At 55.8% G+C, this 21,072-nt stretch overlaps 1 protein-coding gene across 1 annotated transcript in view; it reads right to left on the bottom strand.

Annotated features, from left to right (window-relative positions):
• LOC110472207 (regulator of G-protein signaling 3) overlaps positions 1-21,072 on the bottom strand; it is a 61,925-nt gene that overhangs the window by 20,513 nt on the left and 20,340 nt on the right. The window contains exons 9-10 of the mRNA XM_077787853.1: positions 18,706-18,746; positions 6,655-6,777 (exon numbers count right to left, since the gene is read on the bottom strand). Of these exons, the coding sequence (XP_077643979.1) occupies positions 6,655-6,777; positions 18,706-18,746 (164 nt within the window). The remainder of the gene's footprint in view (positions 1-6,654; positions 6,778-18,705; positions 18,747-21,072) is intronic.

The raw sequence follows: 21,072 nt of genomic DNA, 5'->3' as shown, positions 1-21,072 counted from the left end.
CAGCCCTCCTGCAGTGGTGCTGGCAGGCCTTGCCCTGCTGCTGCATCAGGAAGGTGCTCGTTCAGGGCAGGACACCGAGCCTCGTGGAGGGCCAGAGTGCCAAGGGGGCAGGATGAAGCTGTGCCTACCTGTCCCACACCACTCTGGGTATCACCACCCAAAGCCCCCTGGAATTTTGAACAGATCCTTATCTCTGCAGAGATATCAGTGTTTGGGTAACTTTTGCACGGAGTTACTTGAACTTGACTTCAGAAGTTGCCCAGCCACAGGCACAGTCCCCTGCCATGCCCGGAGAGAAGAGAAGGAGCAGCCACCCCAGGCAGGAGGTGCTTGGGCACAGGAGAGCAGGGCTCCAGCCTGGCAGGCTGCAACAAAGCACTTGCAGCACCTTCATTAAATCCCAGCAGCGCTGGCTCAGAGCACTCAGCCGCTGCCTCTGACCACCCTGTGCAAATGATCTCACCCGCTCAGCCCCCCCGGCTGCGGCGCCGCTCCTGCAGCACTTTCCCTCTCACCAGCCCTTCTGGGGATCGGCCAGGAACAGCCCTTCCAGGGTTTAAAGCTGCCTCTGGCCACGATGGAAGTGTTGGCAGCTGCTCACACCCGGCTCCAGCCTTGCTGGGGGGGCGAGGGGGTGCGGGCTGGCTGGGGGAAATCTCCCCGAAAAACGGGAGCTGCTGTCTGTCAGAGGGGACAGCTCTGCTCTGCTCATGCTAAGGAGCCCAGCTAAGCAAAGGAACAAACGTGGGGGAGCTGTGGCATCTGTCCACTCCTCCTGCCTGTGCCTCGGCTGCTGTGGGCTGCCTGGGAGCCCCTGGGGCCTCGGTGCCACCAGGAACGGCACCGAGAGCCTCAGGGCTGGGCAGCGAGGCCAGGGGAGCCAAGGTTCAGCGAGCCAGGGCTCAGGGGAGGTGACAAACAGATCAGCACCTCAGCCCAGGATCTCACCCAGCCCCACAGGCACACCCCAGCTCCCTGGGGCCTTGGGACATGTCCTTGCAATGAAGGCTGGAAGCCAAGTGATGTGCAACTGCTCAGCCTGGGGAAGAGAAGGTTCTGGGGAGATCTCAGAGCCCCTTCCAGTGTTTAACAGGGTTCCAAGAGAGCTGGAGAGGGACTTTGGACAAGGGCCTGAAGTGACAGGACACAGGGAATGGCCTTAAGCTGAAGGAAGGGTTAGATCAGATATTAGCAAAAAATCTTTACTATAGAGGTGCGGGGGCTCCAGCACAGGGTGCCCACAGAAGCTTTGGCTGCCCCTGGATCCCTGGAAGTGTCCAATGATCCTCGGATCCCTGGAAGTGTCTAAGGTCAGGCTGGACAGGGCTTGGAGCAGCCTGGGATAGTGGAAGGTGCCCCTGCCATGGGATGAGGATGATTTTAAAGGGACGATTTTAAAGATTCCTTCCAACCAGACCAGTCTGTAGTTCCATGACTCTGTTCAAGAAGGGACAGCTTCCTCCAGATTTTTAAGTGGACAGAGCTGATCCAGAGCCTGACTCAGAGAGGAAGAGCATCTCTGCTCCCACAGCCTCACAGATCCATGGAGCCTTTGGCTGTCCTCAGCAGTGAGTTTCCCCAGCCCAGGGTGAGAGCTGGGCTGTGCTCCCTGGTGTGGAGCAGTGCAACAAGACTTTGTTTTGGTTTTGTGACCTGGCTGCACGTCCTGCCAGCATCAGCGTTAACCCTCATTGGGGCAGAATCACCCTCAAGGTTTCTCCCCTCTTTGGGCCCCCTGACAGCACAATTAGGTGCTCAGAGGGTATGGCCAGGTTCAGGTTGGCCCTCCAGGTGCTGCTGTGATGTGCGCAGCCTTGGCCAGCCTCTCATGTTGGTATGTGGAAGGAAAGGCTCTGATGAACATCCAGGTTTCCTACACCCTTAGCCATGTCCTGCCCCACAGCAGGAGATGAGCAGAATCCCCTGGAGCAGAGCTGGCACTGATGGGGCAGCAGGTTCCCAAAATGGAAAATACTTTGGCCAAAACCAAAATAAGGTACAAAATCTTCCCCTTCTTCCCCATCAAAGTGCTGATCACACTCTGGCTAAACTGCTGTGAGTGAAGCACCTGCTGAGAGGGACAGGGAGGAATGGGACTGTCCACAGCCTTGTCCCCAAGGCCTTGTCACAGCCACCCCAGAGCCTTGGATGGTGCTTGAATGTGCCAGGAAGGCCTGGGAGATGCCCCAGTGCAAGGAGAAGGGATTTACCGGGGCAGAGGGGTGCCAAGGAGCAGGGACAGTGCGGGGACAGCAGGGTGGGTGCCTGGGGTGCTGGGGATGAGGAAGAGGAGGCAGGGGATGGGCCAGGAGAGGGGTGCCCCACACTGAACATCCGCAGCTGCAGGTGCCCGGGGAGCAGGGCTGTCCCCCAGCCCCGGAGCCCTCCCGCCCGGCCCTGGTGTCGATCAGCCCTCCATCACACACTGTTTGCTTTCGCTGACAGCTCATTTACTCGCTTGTAAATAAGTGAGAGAAACAGCCCTGCCCTTCCTGAGCAGAGGCACGGCCAGGAAGGGGCCAGCCGGTCCCCCGGCCGCTCATTCCCAGCACCGGAGCCAGCGCTGCCGGGACGGGCCGGGGCATCCACGCCTGCTCCCAGCCAGGCTCGGGAAAGCGCTGAGCATCCACCACCTCCCTCGGGAAACAAGGGGAGCACCCGTCCTGGACTCCCAAAGTCCACGCCACCGAGTGTCCGTAATTATTTAGCTTAAGGATAATCTGCATCTTTCAGATACAGCCAGCCATCATCTCCGAGGTAATCTCAGGTCACGGAGCCAGAAGGGAAGAGTAATCAGCCGTTCTGAGTGTGGAAGACACAAAGAAACAAGCAGTGAGAATCAGACGGTGGCAGCAGGTCCCTTACACTCGGGGGGCTTTGCTGTGGAGCTTTTCCCCCCGCAGCCAAACCAGCTGGAGCAGCTCCAGCCCCTGCGCCTTGCCCTGCCCCTGCTCTGCAGTTTGCCTCTCTTCAGTCGGGCTGGATTTCCCCGAGCTGCTGCAGCAACGTGAGGCTGGCCCTGCCCTGATGGTCAGCACCCGAGCCGGGGTTAACTCAGTTAAAGCACAGAGCTGCTCTTCTGTAATCACATTGCCATGGCTGCGGTTCCTGGCAGCCCCAGCCAACCTCCAGGCTCCACACAGCCCCGCTGGAAGGTTTGCTCCAGGCTGGCTCACCCTGGGCATGTGTTTTACAGGGACATGCTCAGCAGGGTCACAGGGCAGGGAGCAGCATCCCGGAGCAGACCTGGACACAAGGACGAGAGAGGGAAGGCTCTGCAGGTGGAGAAAGTACCCACAGGGTAATTCCTGGGAGCTGGCTGGGTGGGTTTGCAGCTCAGGGATGTTCAGCCAGCTCTTACAGTGGCAGCAGGGCCCCATTTGCACACATCTGCTGGACACTGGGGACAGAGACCTGGACCACACTGTCCCTGGAGCTCCTTCTGAACTGACTCTGGCAGGGAAAGCCCACTGGGAGCCGGGCTGGACCCTCATGGCTGCATCCCTCATGGATGTCTCTTCCTCCACCTCCAGAAGGAGTTGCTGTACTTGCTCAAGCCCCCCAGAAACCAAAAGCTTTGCTCCAAAACCAGGTCTGAAAGCAGCAGTGCCAACGTGGCCCCTGCAGGGCTCAGACCCAGCCTGACACCATCCTGCCAGGGGACACTGCCAGGGGCACTGCCAGGGGCAGCGACAGCTCTGCAGAGCCTGGCCCTGAGCCACAGGGACCTTCCTGCCCTGAGTGCTGCCCTACCCAGGCAGGGCTCAGGGGGCCTTGAAAAACAGGAGGAACCACCCCAAAGCCCCAAATCTGTCTGATCTCTGCACAGCTTGGAGGTTGCCACTGGTGGCAGCCACGGAGGCTCCCGGGGAGCTGCTCTGTGCTTGGACAGTGTCCCTTTTCCTGGCTCCAGCACGCAGCTGGCACGTGGCACAGCTCTGCTGGCACTGAGGCTGTGCTGGCCCTTCCTTCCCACCCCACAGCAAAGCCCACATCCCCTTGGCCAGACTGTGGCCACAGCAAAATGAGCTGCCTCTTGCTGAGCCGGGGCAGTTTTGAAGGCTTTGCAAATCAGATTCCTGGCCAGGCTGATATTTCCAGCTTAATTTGCCTGTTCACAGAGCACAGACACTGGGTTTTCCCTAAATAGCCCTAGTATCAAATGACTGGTAAGCCAAGCTAATGGATCAGTTCTCCCTTGCAAGAAGCAGCTGATTTTCCCAGCTCCTGCCTCCCACTGCTCTGGCATCCCCAGAGAGGTCTGTCCTGACAAACCAGCCTGGACACAGCCCCAGCTGCAGCTCTCCCAGGTCAGGCTCCTGCCCAGCCCTGTGTGCCCACCCTGCCCCAAGCAGCCCCTCCTGTCCCCTCGGGAGCTCCTTCCCCATGCTGCTCCTTCTTGCATTTCACACCAGGTTTGCTTTTAAATTGCATCCTGGGCACTTCACACTTTGCTGGGATGGCAATGGTGCTGTAAACTCAATTTAGTAGTTGCTGTCACGCTCCTTTTCTCCCTCCTGGCCCCACACCCCACCAGTGGGATTTCCATCAGCTTTAGCAAGCCAAGATAAATCCCCTTTGTCACGATTTTGGGGGGCCCATGATGGCTCTCCACAGGACCCAAAGAACACCCTCTTGTCTACTGAGGCACAGAAAAGCCTTTGAAAGAGATGTGATGTCTTCTGGAGTATTTTCACCTGTCCAGTGGCCAGGCTCCTTCCACAAATCAGGGAGCAGATGCTCCAGGGCTTTGCTCTGAGCACAGCCCCATGCCCTGTAGGAATGTGTTTTTTGTTGATGGAGTAAATAAGTTATGTTTTGTCTTTTTAAAAAGGAAAAAAGCTTAAAAGTTTTTTTCTTTAATTTAGTTAAAAGACATTTTATAAGACTTTAGGGACTTTAAACTTAAGGATAGCTAATTGGACAAGAGTTAAAACATCTTGCTTAAGTAATTTTTTAGAAAAAGAAGAGAATAAAAGAAGTTAATCGTTTTTGTGAAGTGGTTTAGTAAGAGTAAGAACTTCTTACTCTAACTAGGCTTTTCTCTATAAAGAACTTTTTTATTTTTGCCTTTTAGTAAAACTTTTTGTTTCCAACACTGTCACAAGAGCCATCCTACTTATTTTATGCCACCTAAGATAGCTGAGCTATCAAGGGTATAATGCTTATCTCTAAGAGCTTATAAAACCAAGCTTGAAAAGAAAAAAAGCATTAACACCCTGCCATGAACAGTCTGGGCTGGGGACAGGGCAGAGCTCCTGTCATGATGGAGCTCCACCAAGATGCCCCTTTGTAGGACCTGTTTGAGAGACTCAGATTGGAAGTGTCCCTGCACAGCTTCACCCTGGATGATCCCCAGCCCGTGCCGGGATCACACCCAGCCCAGCACAGAGCCACGCCAAGGATCAGTGGATTCAGCAGGGCCCCGTGCCCGGGCACAGAGCTGTGCCACAGGATGCCCACGGGGCAGCAGGAGCCGTGACCCAGCGCTGTCACCTGCATGAATCAGCTGCTGGGGCCGCTGGCAGGGTGGGAGCTTTGGTTGGTAACGTGGTTCTCAGGCTTTGTGCGCTGCTGTTGCTATTTTGGTCCTCCTGAAACGTGCAGGAGAAGGAATCCGGAGGCTCTGTCTCCTGCAGAGATGTTTGTGCTGACCCAGTTTGGGAGGCTGCAGAGCCGCAGCCGCATCTCCCTGCCCGGGGCTGTGGGACCACCTTGGGGCCACCTGCCCTGGGCCACCCTGCCAGGCACCCACAGGGGCACAGGGACGTGGGGCAGGAGCTGCTCCACCACCCTGCACCGGCCAAGGGAGAGATCTGGGGGTTTTACCCCCGAAATCCCCATCTGCAGCACTTAAAGCTCTTCAAACACCCAGCACAGGGCTTCTCTTCTCCCAGAGCAGTGTCACTCTCCAGCAATCCCAACCCAAGCCCCAGCACACAACGTGACCCTGCAGACACTGCCACCGCCCCAGAGAGCTCCGTGGGGCAGCCCCAGCCCCAGAGGAGGTGGATGAGGGTGTTCACTACACCACAGAGGGCAGGCAGAGCCTCAGAGCCCTGCACACACATTTCCCTGCCAGAGCTGCTGAGACAGCGCTCCCGGGCCAGGATGGAGCTCTTCAGTGTGGGAAAAGTGCTGGGGCTGCCTGAAAAACAGCACTGCCAAACGACCCCTCTGTGCTTTTAGGACATCTGTGGGGTCAGGATCAAACACCTGAGCCCACCCAAGTGCACAGACGGGGCAAATCTCTGCCCCACTACTCCCATGACCTCGGCCTTTTCATCAGCACCCAGAGATCACAGCTTGAACCTCTCCCTGTTCTCTCCATCCTGCTGCAGAGGTGAGCTCTCAGAGCAGGCTGGCCACGGGGTTGTGGAGCCTCAGCTGCCCAAATATCCAAACACAGATGCTGGGAGGTGTCAGCCCAGCCTGCCTCAGCTCCAGCCAGCAGATGCAAACACAGCCACTGCTCCCAGGCAGGGCAGGAAGCTGCAGACACAGCAGTGCCTGAATACAAACTCACTGCTCACCTGGCAAACAAACAGCCTCCTGCACAGCCCTGCTGGCAGGAGCATCACTGAGCAAAGCCCCCCCCAGGCAGAGCCTGCCATGCTCCAGGCAGGAATGTGCAGCTCCGCGTGGCTCTCTTACCTTGCTCTCCGGAGGAGCTGCTGCTGGATGTTGCTGCTTGGTGATGTTCTCAGCCAGACACCAGCAGATCCTCTTCTTCTGCTCCTGGGAGTAAGCCTCCAAACTTAATAAGCACTCCGACTTCTGACGTAAAGGAAACACAGGCAGGGAGAAGGTCATTAGCTGTGCGTCGCAGGCCCTGCCTGGGTTTGCAAACTCCTTGGTCCCCACACACCACAGCAGATGAGGGGAGAGCTCTCACCCCTGTGCTGCACCCTGGGCACGGGAGAGTCAAAGGGACTGGAAACCAGCTCCCTTCAGAGGCAGGGAGAGTGGTGCAGGGGGGCTGACTGTGCTTCCACGAGCAGGAGTGGAGCAGCACGGGCACCTTGTGCCACTGCAGTGGAAACCGAGGGTGGAAATTGCTCTTTGCCATATGCAAACATGAATGAGGCACCAGAGCATGAACTGGTGAGAACGAGAGCCTTTGGGCTGGGTGGGGCTGGGAGGAAGAGCTCAGGGAAACTCCAGAGCAGCCTCCCTGTCCTGTTCCTCACTGAACACCAGGATGAATTTGGGGATAAACTCCAGAGCAGCCTCCCCATCCTGCTCCTCACTTAACACCAGGATGGATCTGGGGATAAACTCCAGCTCCGGTCACACACGGTCTGTTAGCAACATGCAGCAAGGAAAGAATTAAGAGAAATGATGGGAAGTCATCCCAGCTGAGCCTGCCTCCTCTTGTGCCCTTCCCTGCACACATCTTTTGTTCCTCTTGGACATGTTTTCTTTCAAAATCAGTGAAGTTTCTTTCAAACAGGTTTCTTTCAAAACCTGTCCAGATCTCTACTCACTTAAGGAACTTTCTGACCAAGTTCTCTCAGCAGCTGTCTCCCAGCCCTGCAACTGCTTATCTCTCATGCTAAAAATTAAGCATTATAACATCTGCTGCCTGTTGGGAATTTGCACGTTTCACTTTATAAAGGGTCCAGAAATGCCCAAGGTTGGATCATCTCCTTAAGTGACCAGAGGGGAAGAGGAAAAAAAAAATAAAAGCACAACTTTAGGACAGACTGCAAAGAAAGGAAAAAAGAGTCGTTCACTAAGGTTCATAAAAAAAACTTTTCTTTCCCCCTAGAATTTCCTTCCAGAAGGGCAGGTCCCCAGTAGCTGCTTTTTCCCAGAAAGGTCAGAGAGAACCTGCAGCTTTGTGACTCCAGAGACATAACACAGCCAGAAGGGGAAATGCTCTTTAGTCACACCATTTAAATCACTGTTTGCATTGGATGGGAATTCATTCATGTTTCATCCAAAATCCCCTAAAGTGGTAAATAAACCAAGCTCCCACATCACCTCCTGGGAAAGAGGGTTCTGGTTCAGTCCTTTGCCCCTTCCAGGAGACTTCCATGAAGGAGAAAGTTTGAGCTTTCTTATGCCTGGACATCCCACACTTATTCCTGCAGGCATTAACACTGAAAATCCCTTCTCAGGCTTCCTGAGCACCATCAGAATGAGCAGAGGTTTGGGATTCATGGACAGGAAGTGGTGGGGCTCCCCCTTGCCCCCAGATCCTGGGTGGCAGTGATGCTCAGAGCATCCCTGGGGTATCATAGTGAGTTTTTCCCATCCTGGATGTTCCAATCTCGCCCAGTCCCACACCTGCAGGTCACCAGGCTGCACCTCTGTGATACCCTCTCATCCCTAGGAAGTCATTCCCACTTTCAGAGGGGAGGATGAGCACCCATTTGCTGGGATGGAATCCAGGCTGGCATTTCCCTGCCCCACCCTTGTGGTCAGAAGAAACCAAAGCAAGAACTCAGCAGAGCCCCAGAGCCATGGGGCAGTGCGAGGAGCTGTGATGCTGTGACTCGTGCACAGCCCCTGCCCTGTGATTCCCCTGGAGCGAGGCTCAAAGCAGTTCCAAGGACATCTCGTGTCTCCTCTGCTGTGACAGACACAGAGCTCACCTAGCCCTGCCCTGAGCCCCTCCCTGATTCAATTAGAGCCCATCTCTTTGATTGGATTTAGCACACAGGATGCTCAGCTCCCGAGAGCAAAGTGCCCCTCTGCTCCCTCTGCTCCCCCTCAGCTGCTGCAGGCTCCCTGACCTCGGCCACCCCGGAATGTCACAGCCAGGAGAGCAGATTTCCCTCTGCTCCCGAGCTTAGGGAAAGGCAACCACCCCAAGGTGTGTCCGAGGTATTGTGGGCAAGGCTGAGGGGGGACATGAACAGCCAAAATTGCATTTATCCAACGTGTACATTTTTTATTACCACCACATCAGCATTTAACCTCTCCAATGTACATTTCCCAAGGAAAGAGCTCTGGTTTTCCATTAACCTGCTCTCCCAAAAACTTTCCACTGGACTGGGGAAAGCCCAGCCTGCAGGGGCTGAGCACTGGCAGCTGCCTCCAAAGCCAGGGAAAATCCTTTGGGATGCAGCCAGATGAAGGGCTGGGTGTTATTTGGGATAAAACTCGTGGCACGTGTCCCTGGAGCCTGGTCCATGCTGGGCACCGAGCTGCCCACCCAGGGGAGGCTGGGGAGGGGGCACAGGGAGCTGCACACGCTGCCCTGTGAGCTGGGAACAGCCTCCCCGTGATTGTTTTCCTTCAGGGAGGCTGCTGCTGGGCCTGCCAATATTTACAGAGAGAAAACAGGGTTTAATCTCCCAGTGCTGGGAAAGGAGGATGCAGATGGCGTGAAGGGGGCATTTGCCACCAGATAAAGGCAGCGACTGAAGTGGCTGCCAGTGGTTTTCTGCCTGCCTTCCCCCAGTGACAAACATGTTATTGCAGGGGCTGTGTGCTGGGCTCAGGACAGCTCCAGGGCAGTGCCAGCACCAGGCCCCCCACACTGCCCGAGGAGAACACAGCAGGTATGGCAGAGAATGGCCCAAGGCAGCCAACGCCAGCCCCAAACAGGCCCTGCTACAGCCAAGCATGATCTGCAGGAAAAGTTCCTCCTGCTCCATGGGAGCAGCTCCCCCAGGCTGAGACCCAGCCCCATGGCAGCCAGGTGAGAGGTCTGGCCATGCAGAGCTCCTGCCTACCCCAGCAGACACCACACAAGGAGGGGCTGTGGACTCTGGAGCCCATAAATCATGAGAGGAGCCCCCTGAGAATGGCAGCATCACAGGAGGAGCCCCCAGACCCCACACACCGAGCCCCTGACTGCAGACACCCCTCTGTGCAGGACCCCGGGGCTCTGTGACACTGCAAAGCTGAGAAACCACAGGAACAAGGAGCCAGACTCAGTCTGACACCTCTGGTGCCCTGAGCTCAGTGCCCAGCAGAGCCCAGGGCTGTTCTCTCACCACTGTCTCTCCTGGCTGTGTGAGGAACACATTCCCAGGGTGGGAGGGAGGGGTGCCACAGAATCCCATGGTTGGAGGAATGGTTGGAGGTGCAAGGGACCCTAAAGCCCATCCAGTGCCACCCCTGCCATGGCAGGGACACCTTCCACTGTCCCAGGCTGCTCCATGCCCCATCCAGCCTGGCCTTGTGTGGGAATCCAGGGCTTCCCTCTGGCTGTCCTGGCAGGTCTGGGACCCTGGCAGGGGTCAGGAACCCCCTGGACAGAGCCCCCAGAGACACTGGCTGTGATCTCTGGCCATGGAAAAGAGTTTTCAATCTTACAGGATGAATTACCAGCTCTGAGTGTTTGATATAAGTAATAATTAAGTGTGGCACAGGTGCAAAAGTAAAATTTTAGGATTCTAGATTAGGACTTCAAAGGGGACAAGATGGAGGAAATTGGGTGTGCCTTGTCCTTTTTCTCCTTCTTCATGCCCTCCATGTTTCACTGTGGTGTTGGCATTTTTCTGTTGGTTCAGGCTGGGGACACACTGTCCAACGTAGGTGACAGATATTGGCACGTTATTGTCAATCCAGCCCAGGGAGTTTCTGGTATTTAATGTTTGTAACATCCCACTGAGGGCAGAGCCCCACACGCTGCCCTGCAGGACAGAGCTGGGCAGGGCAGCAGAACATGTGAGAGATAATCAGAATAAACAACCTGGAAACCAGCACAGACCAATTATGGCTTCTGCTTTGGCAGGGGGCTGACAGACAGAGACTTTCTACAATTTCAGAATCATCAATACCTCAGATTCCAACAGCCTTGGACACTTCCAGGGATCCAGGGGCTGCTCTGGGCAATCTCCTCCCACAGATGCAGGGATGCATTTCTGCTCCTTCCCCGGGCTCCTCTCCCACAGGGTTGGTGGCAGGGTGGTTTGGGGACAGGGCTCCCAGCCCAGCCCTGCCACCCCTGGCCTCCAACACTCCGAGTGTTGGGCCATGGCCAAAGGCAGCAGAGATCCCAGAGGGGAAGTACCTCGGAAACTGCTCCAGACTACAATGGCTCCAAATCACAGAGCAAACCTTCCCAGGGAGAAACAGCCAGCCCTGGGAATATCCTGTGCACAAAACACGGGCAATGCTGCCTGCTGACTTCATGCACTGCCAGCCAAACTGGTGAGAAAGTTCTGTTTGCTCCCGTGCTGGGGGAGTGGGGGGACCACGGCTCTTCCTGTGGGTTTGGGACTGCTGGGCACACTGGTGATGCCCATAAAACAAACCCTGGCACTAACAGCAGGGACCCTGCTAGAGCTGGGAAGCCCAAAAGGTGCTGGGGGGCTTCAGGAGAGGATGTGCATGGAGATAACACTGGCAGGACACAGCAATCCCTGCATGGCTCCGCTCTGGGTCTTGTTTTTGGGAGCACTGATGATGGCATGGCCTGGGGGATGGCCAGAGGGTGTGGATGCCACATCCCTGAAGTGTTTAAGCCCAGGATGGACAGAATCCTGAACAGCCTGATCTCGGGAGTGGCACCCTGGCCATGGCAGGGCTGGAACAAGATGAGCTTTAAGGTCCCTTCCAACCCAAACCATTCTGTTATTCTGTGGTTCTCTGTTGAACCTCCAGGAGGAGAATCAACCTCAAAAATCTTTTCCACCCACTGTGGAGCAGCCAGTGAGGACACAGGGCTGTTTTCCCAGGCCAGGCAGTTGTCTTTAAGTGGCTCATCAGGTAAAAGCCTTCCTAGGAATCCCTGAGAGGAGCCAGGCATGGAGCTCCTGCTGGAAACACCACTCTGGCAAACAGAGAGCAGGGCCAGCACCTTTCTGCTCTGCAGACATCCTTTCCTCTCAAGGAAGAGGAAAACAGCTCCGAGCTGAGTGGCCCCAGTGGCACCAAACTCACCCACCCAGTGCCAGCACAGCCCCAGAGCTTTCCCAGATCTTTCCATGCCTCTTCCCTGGCACAGCCCCATGGGCAGAGAGCTCCAGCCTGTGCAAACAGCTCCAGGGCCCTCTGAAATCCTCACCCCGTGCTGCCTGGGCTTTTTTAAAATCTCTCTAGCACTGTAACTGCACCATATCAACTCTTCTTTTTGCCAACATCTGGGAAATGTGAACCCAAAATTAAAGTTGGGGGAGAATAAGCTCACGATTTTTGGTTATTTCAACACTCAGGTTTGAGGCTGAGCTGTGTAAAGAAGCACAAAACCAGGAGAGGAGAGTGCCCCTGTTTATCTGTTCCTCCAGCTGGGACATGAGCACTGCCTGCCCTGCTGAAGAGCCTGAGCTGGGAGCTGGCAGTGCCCAGGAGCTGCCCTGTGCCCAGGCTCTGGGTCATGCCAGCCTGGGGCTTCTGCCACTGGTGTCACCCAGCATCTGACCCAGGGAAACGCCTGGGCTGAGGAGGTGAAGCCCAGGGTCTGTCTGCACAGAGCAGCAGCCTGGCCACCGACTCCAGAGCCACTGCCACGGGTGTTCCAGCTCCAGGGACATCCCAGGAGCAGCCTGGGCCAGGGGGACACTGCCACTGCAGCTGGGGCTTGGGGCTGCCATGGGGATGCTGGGCTGGGCAGCTCCAGAGTGCCTCAGCATCTGGGGCGATCTGCACGTGGGTTCATGTCACAGCACCCTCCAGAGGGACTTCTCCAAAGGCTGGCATTGCTCTAACGTTGTGCCAGTGCAGCTGCAGCTTGGACTGCTCAGCACCACCCAGAGAAATGCAGAGACTGGCACCTGATGGCCTTTGGAGGAGGGAAAATGGAAAGCTCAGTTCAGGAAAGAGTTAAGCTGCTGCTGTGAGTGTGACACGGCAGAGGGACTCAGTGTCCAGCCCTCAGTGAGCTGGGTGACTCGAGGCTTGGGGAACCTCTCCAGCATCCCAGAAATGACCCATGGAGGAAACAAAGGAAACATCAAAGAGCAGGAAAGGATTTTTCATCTGGTAACATCTCCTGGCCACCAGCAGGAGAATGGCTGGAGCAGAGGGAGTCCCCCCCCTGTCCCCTGAACAGGACAGGGAACAGAGGTACACAGTTCTGTTCTCTCAGAATATTCGTGTCACAAAACTGGTGAGAGCAAGGAGTCTCCAGGCTGTGTCTACCTCAAGTCCTGGGACCAGTCCCAGCCCCTGCAGCCTTGCCTGCAGTGCCTTCTCCCCCACAGCCCAGGGATCCTTCCTCTGGGCAGGACAAGCCCATCAAATTACAGCCACAAACCTGACAAGCACCATCTCTTGTCCTACTGTGAACGAGAGGAAATTGCGATACAATTCCAGCAGAGCATACAACCCATTTCCCAGACAAAGGCTCATCTCCACTCCCTTTTCACTAAACAAATTCCCCTCAGCTGTACGTCTGATGTCACCCCCTGCCCAGCCCTTTTGCCCTCTTCCCTATCACCAAACCATCTGCCCAAATGGCCTCTAGGTCTGCCAAGACAGTGCCCAAAATGCTCCTTGCAAACTCTCCTGATGATGTGTCCAGAACAGCCAGATCCAAAATTACCCAGGTGTATAAAATCTGCCGTGTCCCAGTGTCCCTGAGGCTTGTCCTCTGTGCCATCAGTAAATTGCTTTTCCCAGCATTCAGATTTGCTGTTTGGAGACAGAACCTGGGCTCTCCCTGGCCTCTCCCCTTGGGACAATGCCACATCCCAAAGGACACTCAATGAGCAGCGCTGACTCCCAGCAGAGCAGAGAACACTTTGGGAAATGAATGCTGGGACATGGATGGAGTTACACAGACTACAGCATGGCTGTGATCCATTTGTCCAAAGCATTCCCTTGGCAGCAGCTGAGTGTGGGAACAGGAACAGGAACAGGACCCCCTGGTGCAGGGATGTGTCCACTCAGAGCCAGGCTGTGGCTGCCCCATCCCTGCAGGTGCCCAAGGCTCTGTCTGGTGAGTGGCACCCTGGCCATGGCAGGGGTGGGACAAGATGATCTTTAAAGTCCCTCCCAACCCAAACCAGTCTGGGATTCTGTGATGGGGCAAGGTGGGGGACAGTGGCCTTTCTCTTGTCCAGAGGCTCTCCCTCTGCAGTCAGGATGGGCATGAGCCAGCTCAGGCACAGATTCATAACATCAATTTGCTCAGCTCTGCACGAGTGCTCACCACAGCAGCACAAGGAGTTGCTACTGGAAGGATTTTCTGTTTCCCAAAACAAACTCCTGTGTCTGCAGATGAAAACTTCCAGAGGAAAATAAAGATCAAATTTGCCAGTGCTTTCCAAAGGAAAAACTTACTGAGCTGTTTGGTTTTAAGTCGATTTGGTCTGAATATGTTGGGTTGGAATCAAACACTTGTAACAATGCATTAAACCCCTGACCTGCAGTTTCCTCTCAGCAGGATATTTCCGGAGCAGGGAAGGGTGTGAATGCAGCCCTGGAGCACACTCACAGCTCCACAGGCTCCCTGTGAGGCTGCCCATTCCCAGCAGGCAGCAAACGTTCCCTTCTGACAGCTTGTACACATCCCACCAGGTACATGTGTCCTGCAGGGAATGGGGTGGGATGGGGAAAATGCAGGCAAACTCCCACACCCCAAATCCTGTGGGGTGCAGAAATGTGGGTTCACACTGAATCCCAGACTGGTTTGGGTTGGAAGGGACCTTAAAGCTCGTCCCATCCCACCCCTCCCATGGCAGGGACACCTTCCACTGTCCCAGGTTGCTCCAAGCCCCATCCAACACCTGGACACTGCCAAGGATGCAGGGGCAGCCACAGCTGCTCTGGGCACCCTGTGCCAGGTCCACCTATTGCAGTGCTCAAATCAGCCAGAGGCTGACACAGGCAGGGGCTGTTCAACATCAAACTGTGCTCTTTGGGTTTGAAATCCTGAAAGGAAAGATGCCCAGGCCAGGTCTCAATGCACTGGCAGGACTTTGTAACATATCAGCTGGCAAATAGAAAAAATAGAGGAGCTGCAATGGCCATAAACTAAAACAGGAGTTCCACCCAGCATGAGGAAGAGCATTTCTCCATGAGGGTGGCAGAGCTCTGGAACACCTGCCCAGGGAGGGTGTGGAGTGTCCCTCTCTGGAGACATCCCAAACCCACCTGGACACGCTCCTGTGACACCTGCTCCAGGTGACCCCACCTTGGCAACCTGTGATCCCAGGTACACACAGCATTCCTGAGATCAAAAGGTACCACCTTCACCTCCAAAATCCTGGCTGGTGTCTGTGCTGGGACTATCACAGCCACCAGAAGGAACAAAACCCCCAAAGGGGGCAGCTCAGTGCAGAACCTCCCTCTGCTTTCACATCCTCTCCAATCCCATTCTACATTTAACCTATCCAGGATGCCAAATGCCCCTCCAGAACTCCCAGACTCCTGGGTCCATCTGCACTCAGGATCTCCAAACTCTGCAATTCCCACCTTGGAGAGGCTGTAAAACAAACACCCTTCATGCTGGAACCCACACCAGGCTCTGCAGCTCCTGCTAGCTCTGCCTGCAAATAACCAGACTGCCCAGGGTTTAAACTCTGTGCAGTGATTTATTACATACAATTAGACAGGATGACCAGCAGTAGCTTTTTTGTGACACTTCCTGAAGGTTGGAATTTTCTCTCTTGTTTATAATAAATTAAACAAATCACAGGGATTAGAACATACTTTCGTTTTGTAATGTGGCAGATCCAAATGCAAATTTGTGACCTCATGGGTCAGAACATTACTCAGAAACCCTCAAGATGAGCAATAGCAAGAGGCTGATCTCAAGGCTTCAGCAGAGAGCTCTTCCTGCAGCAAAGGCAGTGGCAGCCCAGCCCCATGGGCTCCTCTCAGCTCTCAGCAGCACTAAACACATTAGTGCTCATTGTAGATGATTTGTGGGCAAGAAACAGCAGCTCAAGAGCTTCCTCCAACCTCCCAGCCCGGCACAGCAGCACAATGGATGTGTCTGCCCAGCCAGGAGACAGCTGAGAGCCACAAACCCTCCTGAGCCACCAGCAGCACCCGGAGGGCTGAGCCAGGAGAGGGCTCTGGGCACACCCAGAGCTGCTGCCAGGCCAGGGATGGAGCAGGTCGTGATGGGGAGAGACCCCTCAGGGTGACATGGGGCCAAAACGCCAGGACAGCTCACACATCCTGCCCTGATCATCCTCATCCCTTCTAGCTGCCACCAGCAGTCAGGGGTGGGCAGTCCTGAGCCCCCTTCACCCCAATTCCCAGCAGCCTGAACATGTCCCCAGAGCACAGCCAGCCCCTCTCCAGGGGAATCCCTGTCCCCAGAGCACAGCCAGCCTCTATCCAAGGGAATCCCTGTCCCCAGGGCACAGCCAGCCTCTATCCAAGGGAATCCCTGTCCCCAGGGCACACCCAGCTCTTCTCCAGGGGAATCCCTGTCCCCAGAGCACAGCCAGCCCCTCAGAGGAATCCATCCTTGCAGAGGGCTGTTCCCACAGTCAGGAAGGAGGCTGAGCCTTTCACCAGGGCAAAAGAAGGTGCCACAGCCAGAGTGTGGCACCCACTGGACACCAGATCTGTCAGGTGGTGGGGAGAGCTGTACTGGGATGGCCCAGGGACTCTCCCCAGCCCCATGTGTGCTGCAAGTGCCACTTTCAGTGCCCAGCCTTCATCTGAGAGCAGGCCCACTGCAAAAATCACCTTATCACAAAAACCCACCCTCTCACCAGGCCAGAGAGGCACCCAAAGCCTCCCCACTGCCCCCCTGCAGTGTTTCTGTGAGAGGCAGCCTCCAGGGACCCCTCTGAGGGTCCCCTCCCAGCCTCCTGGTGGCACCCCCACAACCCTGTAAGCAAAGGTTTGCTCCCAAAATGTGAATGCAAAGAAGAAAAGAGAGACAACCTGAAGGAAATGCTCTTCTTGGCTTCCTTGCAGGAATCAGATGCTGGAATGCTCCCAGGCTGGCTCCCAGAACACCCCATCCTTTCAGAAGTGCCCATCTCTCCACCTGGGGCCAAGGGCACAACCCCTGTGCTGCACATCTGGGAGGTTCCTGCTCTCCTGCTCCATCCCCAGCCCCTGCAGTCCTGTCACCCTCTCCACGAGGCTCCTGGGGAGGTGACCTGCAGGTCACTGTTTCCCAGAAGAGAAGTCTGAGAGAAGTCTGCTGGGAGAGCCCCATCCTGCCGTGGCTCACTGCTGACTCACAGACACATCCCTCGCTCTGTTCCCCTTTCAAAGGCCAATTTCCCACTGCTGGAGAGCCCGATGGCACCTCCAGCTGGGAGGTTACTGTCCCCTTCACCCTGGAGCCAGCTGGTCCCTCTGGCTCAGGGCAGACCAGCAGCCATGGGGTGGGGAGGGAAGGGTGGCACGGGGCACGTCCTGCTTGGCAAGGTCTGTGCCTGAGCCAGGGGCTGCCCCAGTGTCCCCTCAAACCCTGGGCTGGGGGATGCACACCCACCCCTGGGGTCCAGCACGTGGCAGAGCTGCTGGTCACCACGGGTTGGAAGGACCACTCCACTTGTGACCTGCCCCAAAACACCCCAGGAGGAACAGCCAGGGTTTGCAGGGTCCCACAGCGTGGCCAGTCCAGGACTATTGAAGTCTGTGGGGGAACAGGAGGTGGGAAAGCAAAAGTCTCACATTTTCTATCCAACTGCTCCACTCCAGCCACAGCAGACGCTCCATCACCAGAGCTCTCATAGACCAATTAGGTCCCTCAGAAGAAAGCCCAGCACTTCATTATAGCCTGACAAAGACACCTCTTCACCTCTCAAGATCTCAGGAAACACAGCCAGATCTGTTTTGGTCACTTCTACTTAGGGGCACTAAGCTTCTAAACCAAATATCAGACTCTGAGTGCATTTTTCCAAGTGCCTGGGAAAATGCTGGGGAGCCTCATCCAAACACCCAGCACAGCCTGGCTGAGTCACAGCCCAGCTGTCACCAGCCCAGGGTGACATTGCCCTGGGACACGCTGAGCAAACCCAAGGGGAGGCTCAGCTCCTGCCCAGCCACCCTGGGAAAGCACAGAGGAGACAAGGAAGGAGCAGGAGGGAAGGAAGAGGAGTGCAGGATTCTGCAGTGAGTCGTGCCCTGGCCCAGCTCCAGCCACTCAAGGTGAACAACTTCCACTCTGAGCATTTGCATCCAGCTTTTACAATGGCTCATTATTCCACAGTGCTGCTGAGCAGTGTTTGCCCTTCTCCTCTGTGCCCTGGGGAGCTTTCCCAGACCCACCTTTCCACCTCACAAAGCACAAGGCCTTGAAAGCAGGAACACAGTAAAGTCACTGCAAAAGCAAAAAACCCACGGCCTTCAATCATTAGGGAGGTCCAGTGTGAACCAATTTTGCAGAGTCCTTGACTTGACAAAAGGGACTGTGCCAATGTCTGGGTGACTCTAAACCCAGTTAGAGCACTCAGCTACATGTGGGTTTAGAGCTGTGATTCTACTTTCAGGCTGGGCTTCCTTATTTTATTTGAGAGCTCCAAACCTGGATGTTTGAAGACAAGAAAAGCAAGGTGCCTAAAAATAATGACAAAACATTTGATAAAGAAATCTGCCCCCAGTGGTAAGAATCTTAAGAGAAGACAAAAGTGAGATGTATCAAGGAAGATCCACAGGGAGAAGGGGGAAATAAACCTGTCCTAGTGCTGCCCAAGCTCCTCTTAGCAGCTTCTTATTCACATATTCTACAGCCATTATGTTTCTTTTCCAGGATTCTGGTACATTCATTTAAAGGGAAGTTAAAATCAATCTTTTTTTCAGTGCTCTTTGCCCCAGAAGGATCAGAGCTGTCAGAACCTGCCCAGCTTTCGCTGGAAAGTTAAAGTGGAAATCAGCACCACTCACCTCTGCCAGGTAAAGGATGCAGAACTTGCGATCTTCTGAACCTGCAGAGAAGAAAAACCAGGATCAGAGCGAAGCTGCAGCTGCATTTCTGCAAGTGGAGCCACTGGCAGAGGAGCTGCCTAAGAGCCAGCACTGAATGAATGTTTGTTGTTGTCCCCCAGTACCAGGCTGTGACCTGAGTGATGTATGTGGCATCTGCCAGGGCCGGGCACGGCGGGATCCTGCAGGGACTCACTGCCCTGGCAGGGCTCCTCCTCTGGGCTTCTCCTTTGGAAAAGACTTTGCTTCATTCAGAGGCCACGTGCAGGCTCTGCTGCCCAGCCTGCCTTGGCACATGCAGCCTGTGGGAGCTTCCCAGGGGCTGCACAGCTCCTGCAGCACCCACCCAGCCATCCTGGCAGTCAGGGATGGGTCTCTCCATCTTATCCCTGTGGGCACTTCACTCCCAGGAGGACTGACAGAGAAACTCCTGTTCCTGCATCTCATTCCCAGCTTCTTGCCCCCGGTCCTGGCTGGTCCTGGTGGTCCTGCTGCCTGTCCCAGCCTCCAGCAGTGCCAGCAGCTGGGGCACTGCCTCTGCAAGGGGATGGAGCCAAACCCCAGAGCAATGAAGAAGCAGGCATGGGGCAGGGGAAATAAGAGCTCCTCCTGCTCTTTTGGGCTGAGGACAAACTGCCAGCACTGGGACACTGGGGAGAGCCAGCCAAGGAACTTCCACAGCTTTATGAAAGGAGATGGTGCTGGGGACAACACAATGACCAGCTCTGCCATCCACCTCCTGCTAAATCATGGAGCAGCCCAGAGCAGCTCCTCAGCTTGCTGCCAGGAATCCCAGGAGCTGAGTCAGACTCCAGCTGCTGCACCAGGCTGGTCCCTGCAGGTCCAGCCTTCCCTGCACACAACCAAAAGGCATGCCTGAAGATTTACCTTGGCCCTGGTGTGTCCCCAGCCTTGAGAGAAGCCAGCTCCAGCTGGGCATACACCAGCCTCACAGGAGGACACGAAACTGCCCCAGGACGGGCTCAGGTCAGATCGGGAGCAGGACATCCCGGCTCTGCAGGACATGCAGCTCTGCAACAGGACATCCCAGCTCTGCAGCAGGACATCCCAGCTCTGCAGCAGGACATCCCAGCTCTGCAGCAGGACATCCCAGCTCTGCAGCAGGACATGCAGCTCTGGAGCAGGACATCCCAGCTCTGCAGCAGGGCATCCCAGCTCTGCAGGACATGCAGCTCTGCAGCAGGACATCCCAGCTCTGCAGCAGGACATCCCAGCTCTGCAGCAGGACATCCCAGCTCCAGCAGCTGCCTGGCCCCTTCACAGCAGCTCTGCCCCTGTGGGGCTGCTGCTTCCCTAACCCTCCTAATGACATTATCTGTGTCAGGAGCTCAGGGCTGCAGCCTGGGCATGGCTGCAGATCCCACTGGAAGTGGTGTCAGCACAAGCTCTGCTTCATTTCAGCAGCCTGAGCTGCTCGATGGGAACAGGCTTGCACAGGGCTGGAAACACCCTGTTCCCCGGAGGAAAACAATTCTCCTGCTGCAGGCAGAAGCCCAAATGTCCAGATAAGAGCTGTGATCCACTGAGGGACTCAGGTGCCTCTTGAGTCACACCCTGGGCCACGTGAAACCCATGAAGAAGTGGCCTGGTGCTCTTTGCTGGGTGCCTATTCCAGCTGTCTTTGTGGGGTCACAGCTCTGCCTCCACTGTCAGCTTCAGTTTTAATGCATTTTGCAGGATATGGGCTGGAAAATCCCTACAGGGACACCAGGACACTGTGACACAGTGGCTGCTGGAGCCCAGCACCACTGGGAGTGCTGCTGTGGCCCTCTCGGGTGAGGAGCCCCTGTGTGTTCCCAAAACCTTCCCTGTGCTCCCCCACACACAGAGGTGAGGGAAGCCTGGCCCCAGGGCTGCCCCTCCAAATCATCCTTCCCAGAAGGGGAGGGATGCTGGACTCTGGCAGCAGGAGCAGAACGGGCCTGGCTGGGAGCCCATCCCTCACCTCTGCACACAGAGAAACACCCACTGCTCCCCATGGCAGTGTCTGAGCACTCCCAGCCCCTCTCCCATCTATCCCAGCAGGACCATCAGGGAGCATTTTCCTTATGGAGCCCATTGGAGTCCCCGACCCAGGGCTTTTCCCCTCAGAAAGGCAGAGTTTGGAAGCAGGATCTGTGCCTGCTGCTGGCACACCACGAGTCCACCAGCCCCTCCTGCTGCTCCTGCTTCTCCTGAGCTGGGCCCTGCTCTTCCCTGCACCAGGACCTCTCCAGGCTGACGGGCACAGCAGGTCACAGAGGACCAGCACATCCCAGCCATGTTTCCTCAGGAGTTTTAACCAGATTTCCCCTGATGATATTGTTA

Source organism: Lonchura striata, chromosome 22 (genome assembly GCF_046129695.1).
Source record: "Lonchura striata isolate bLonStr1 chromosome 22, bLonStr1.mat, whole genome shotgun sequence".
Taxonomy (NCBI): Eukaryota; Metazoa; Chordata; class Aves; order Passeriformes; family Estrildidae; genus Lonchura; species Lonchura striata.
This window is presented reverse-complemented; position numbering and strand designations above follow the sequence as displayed.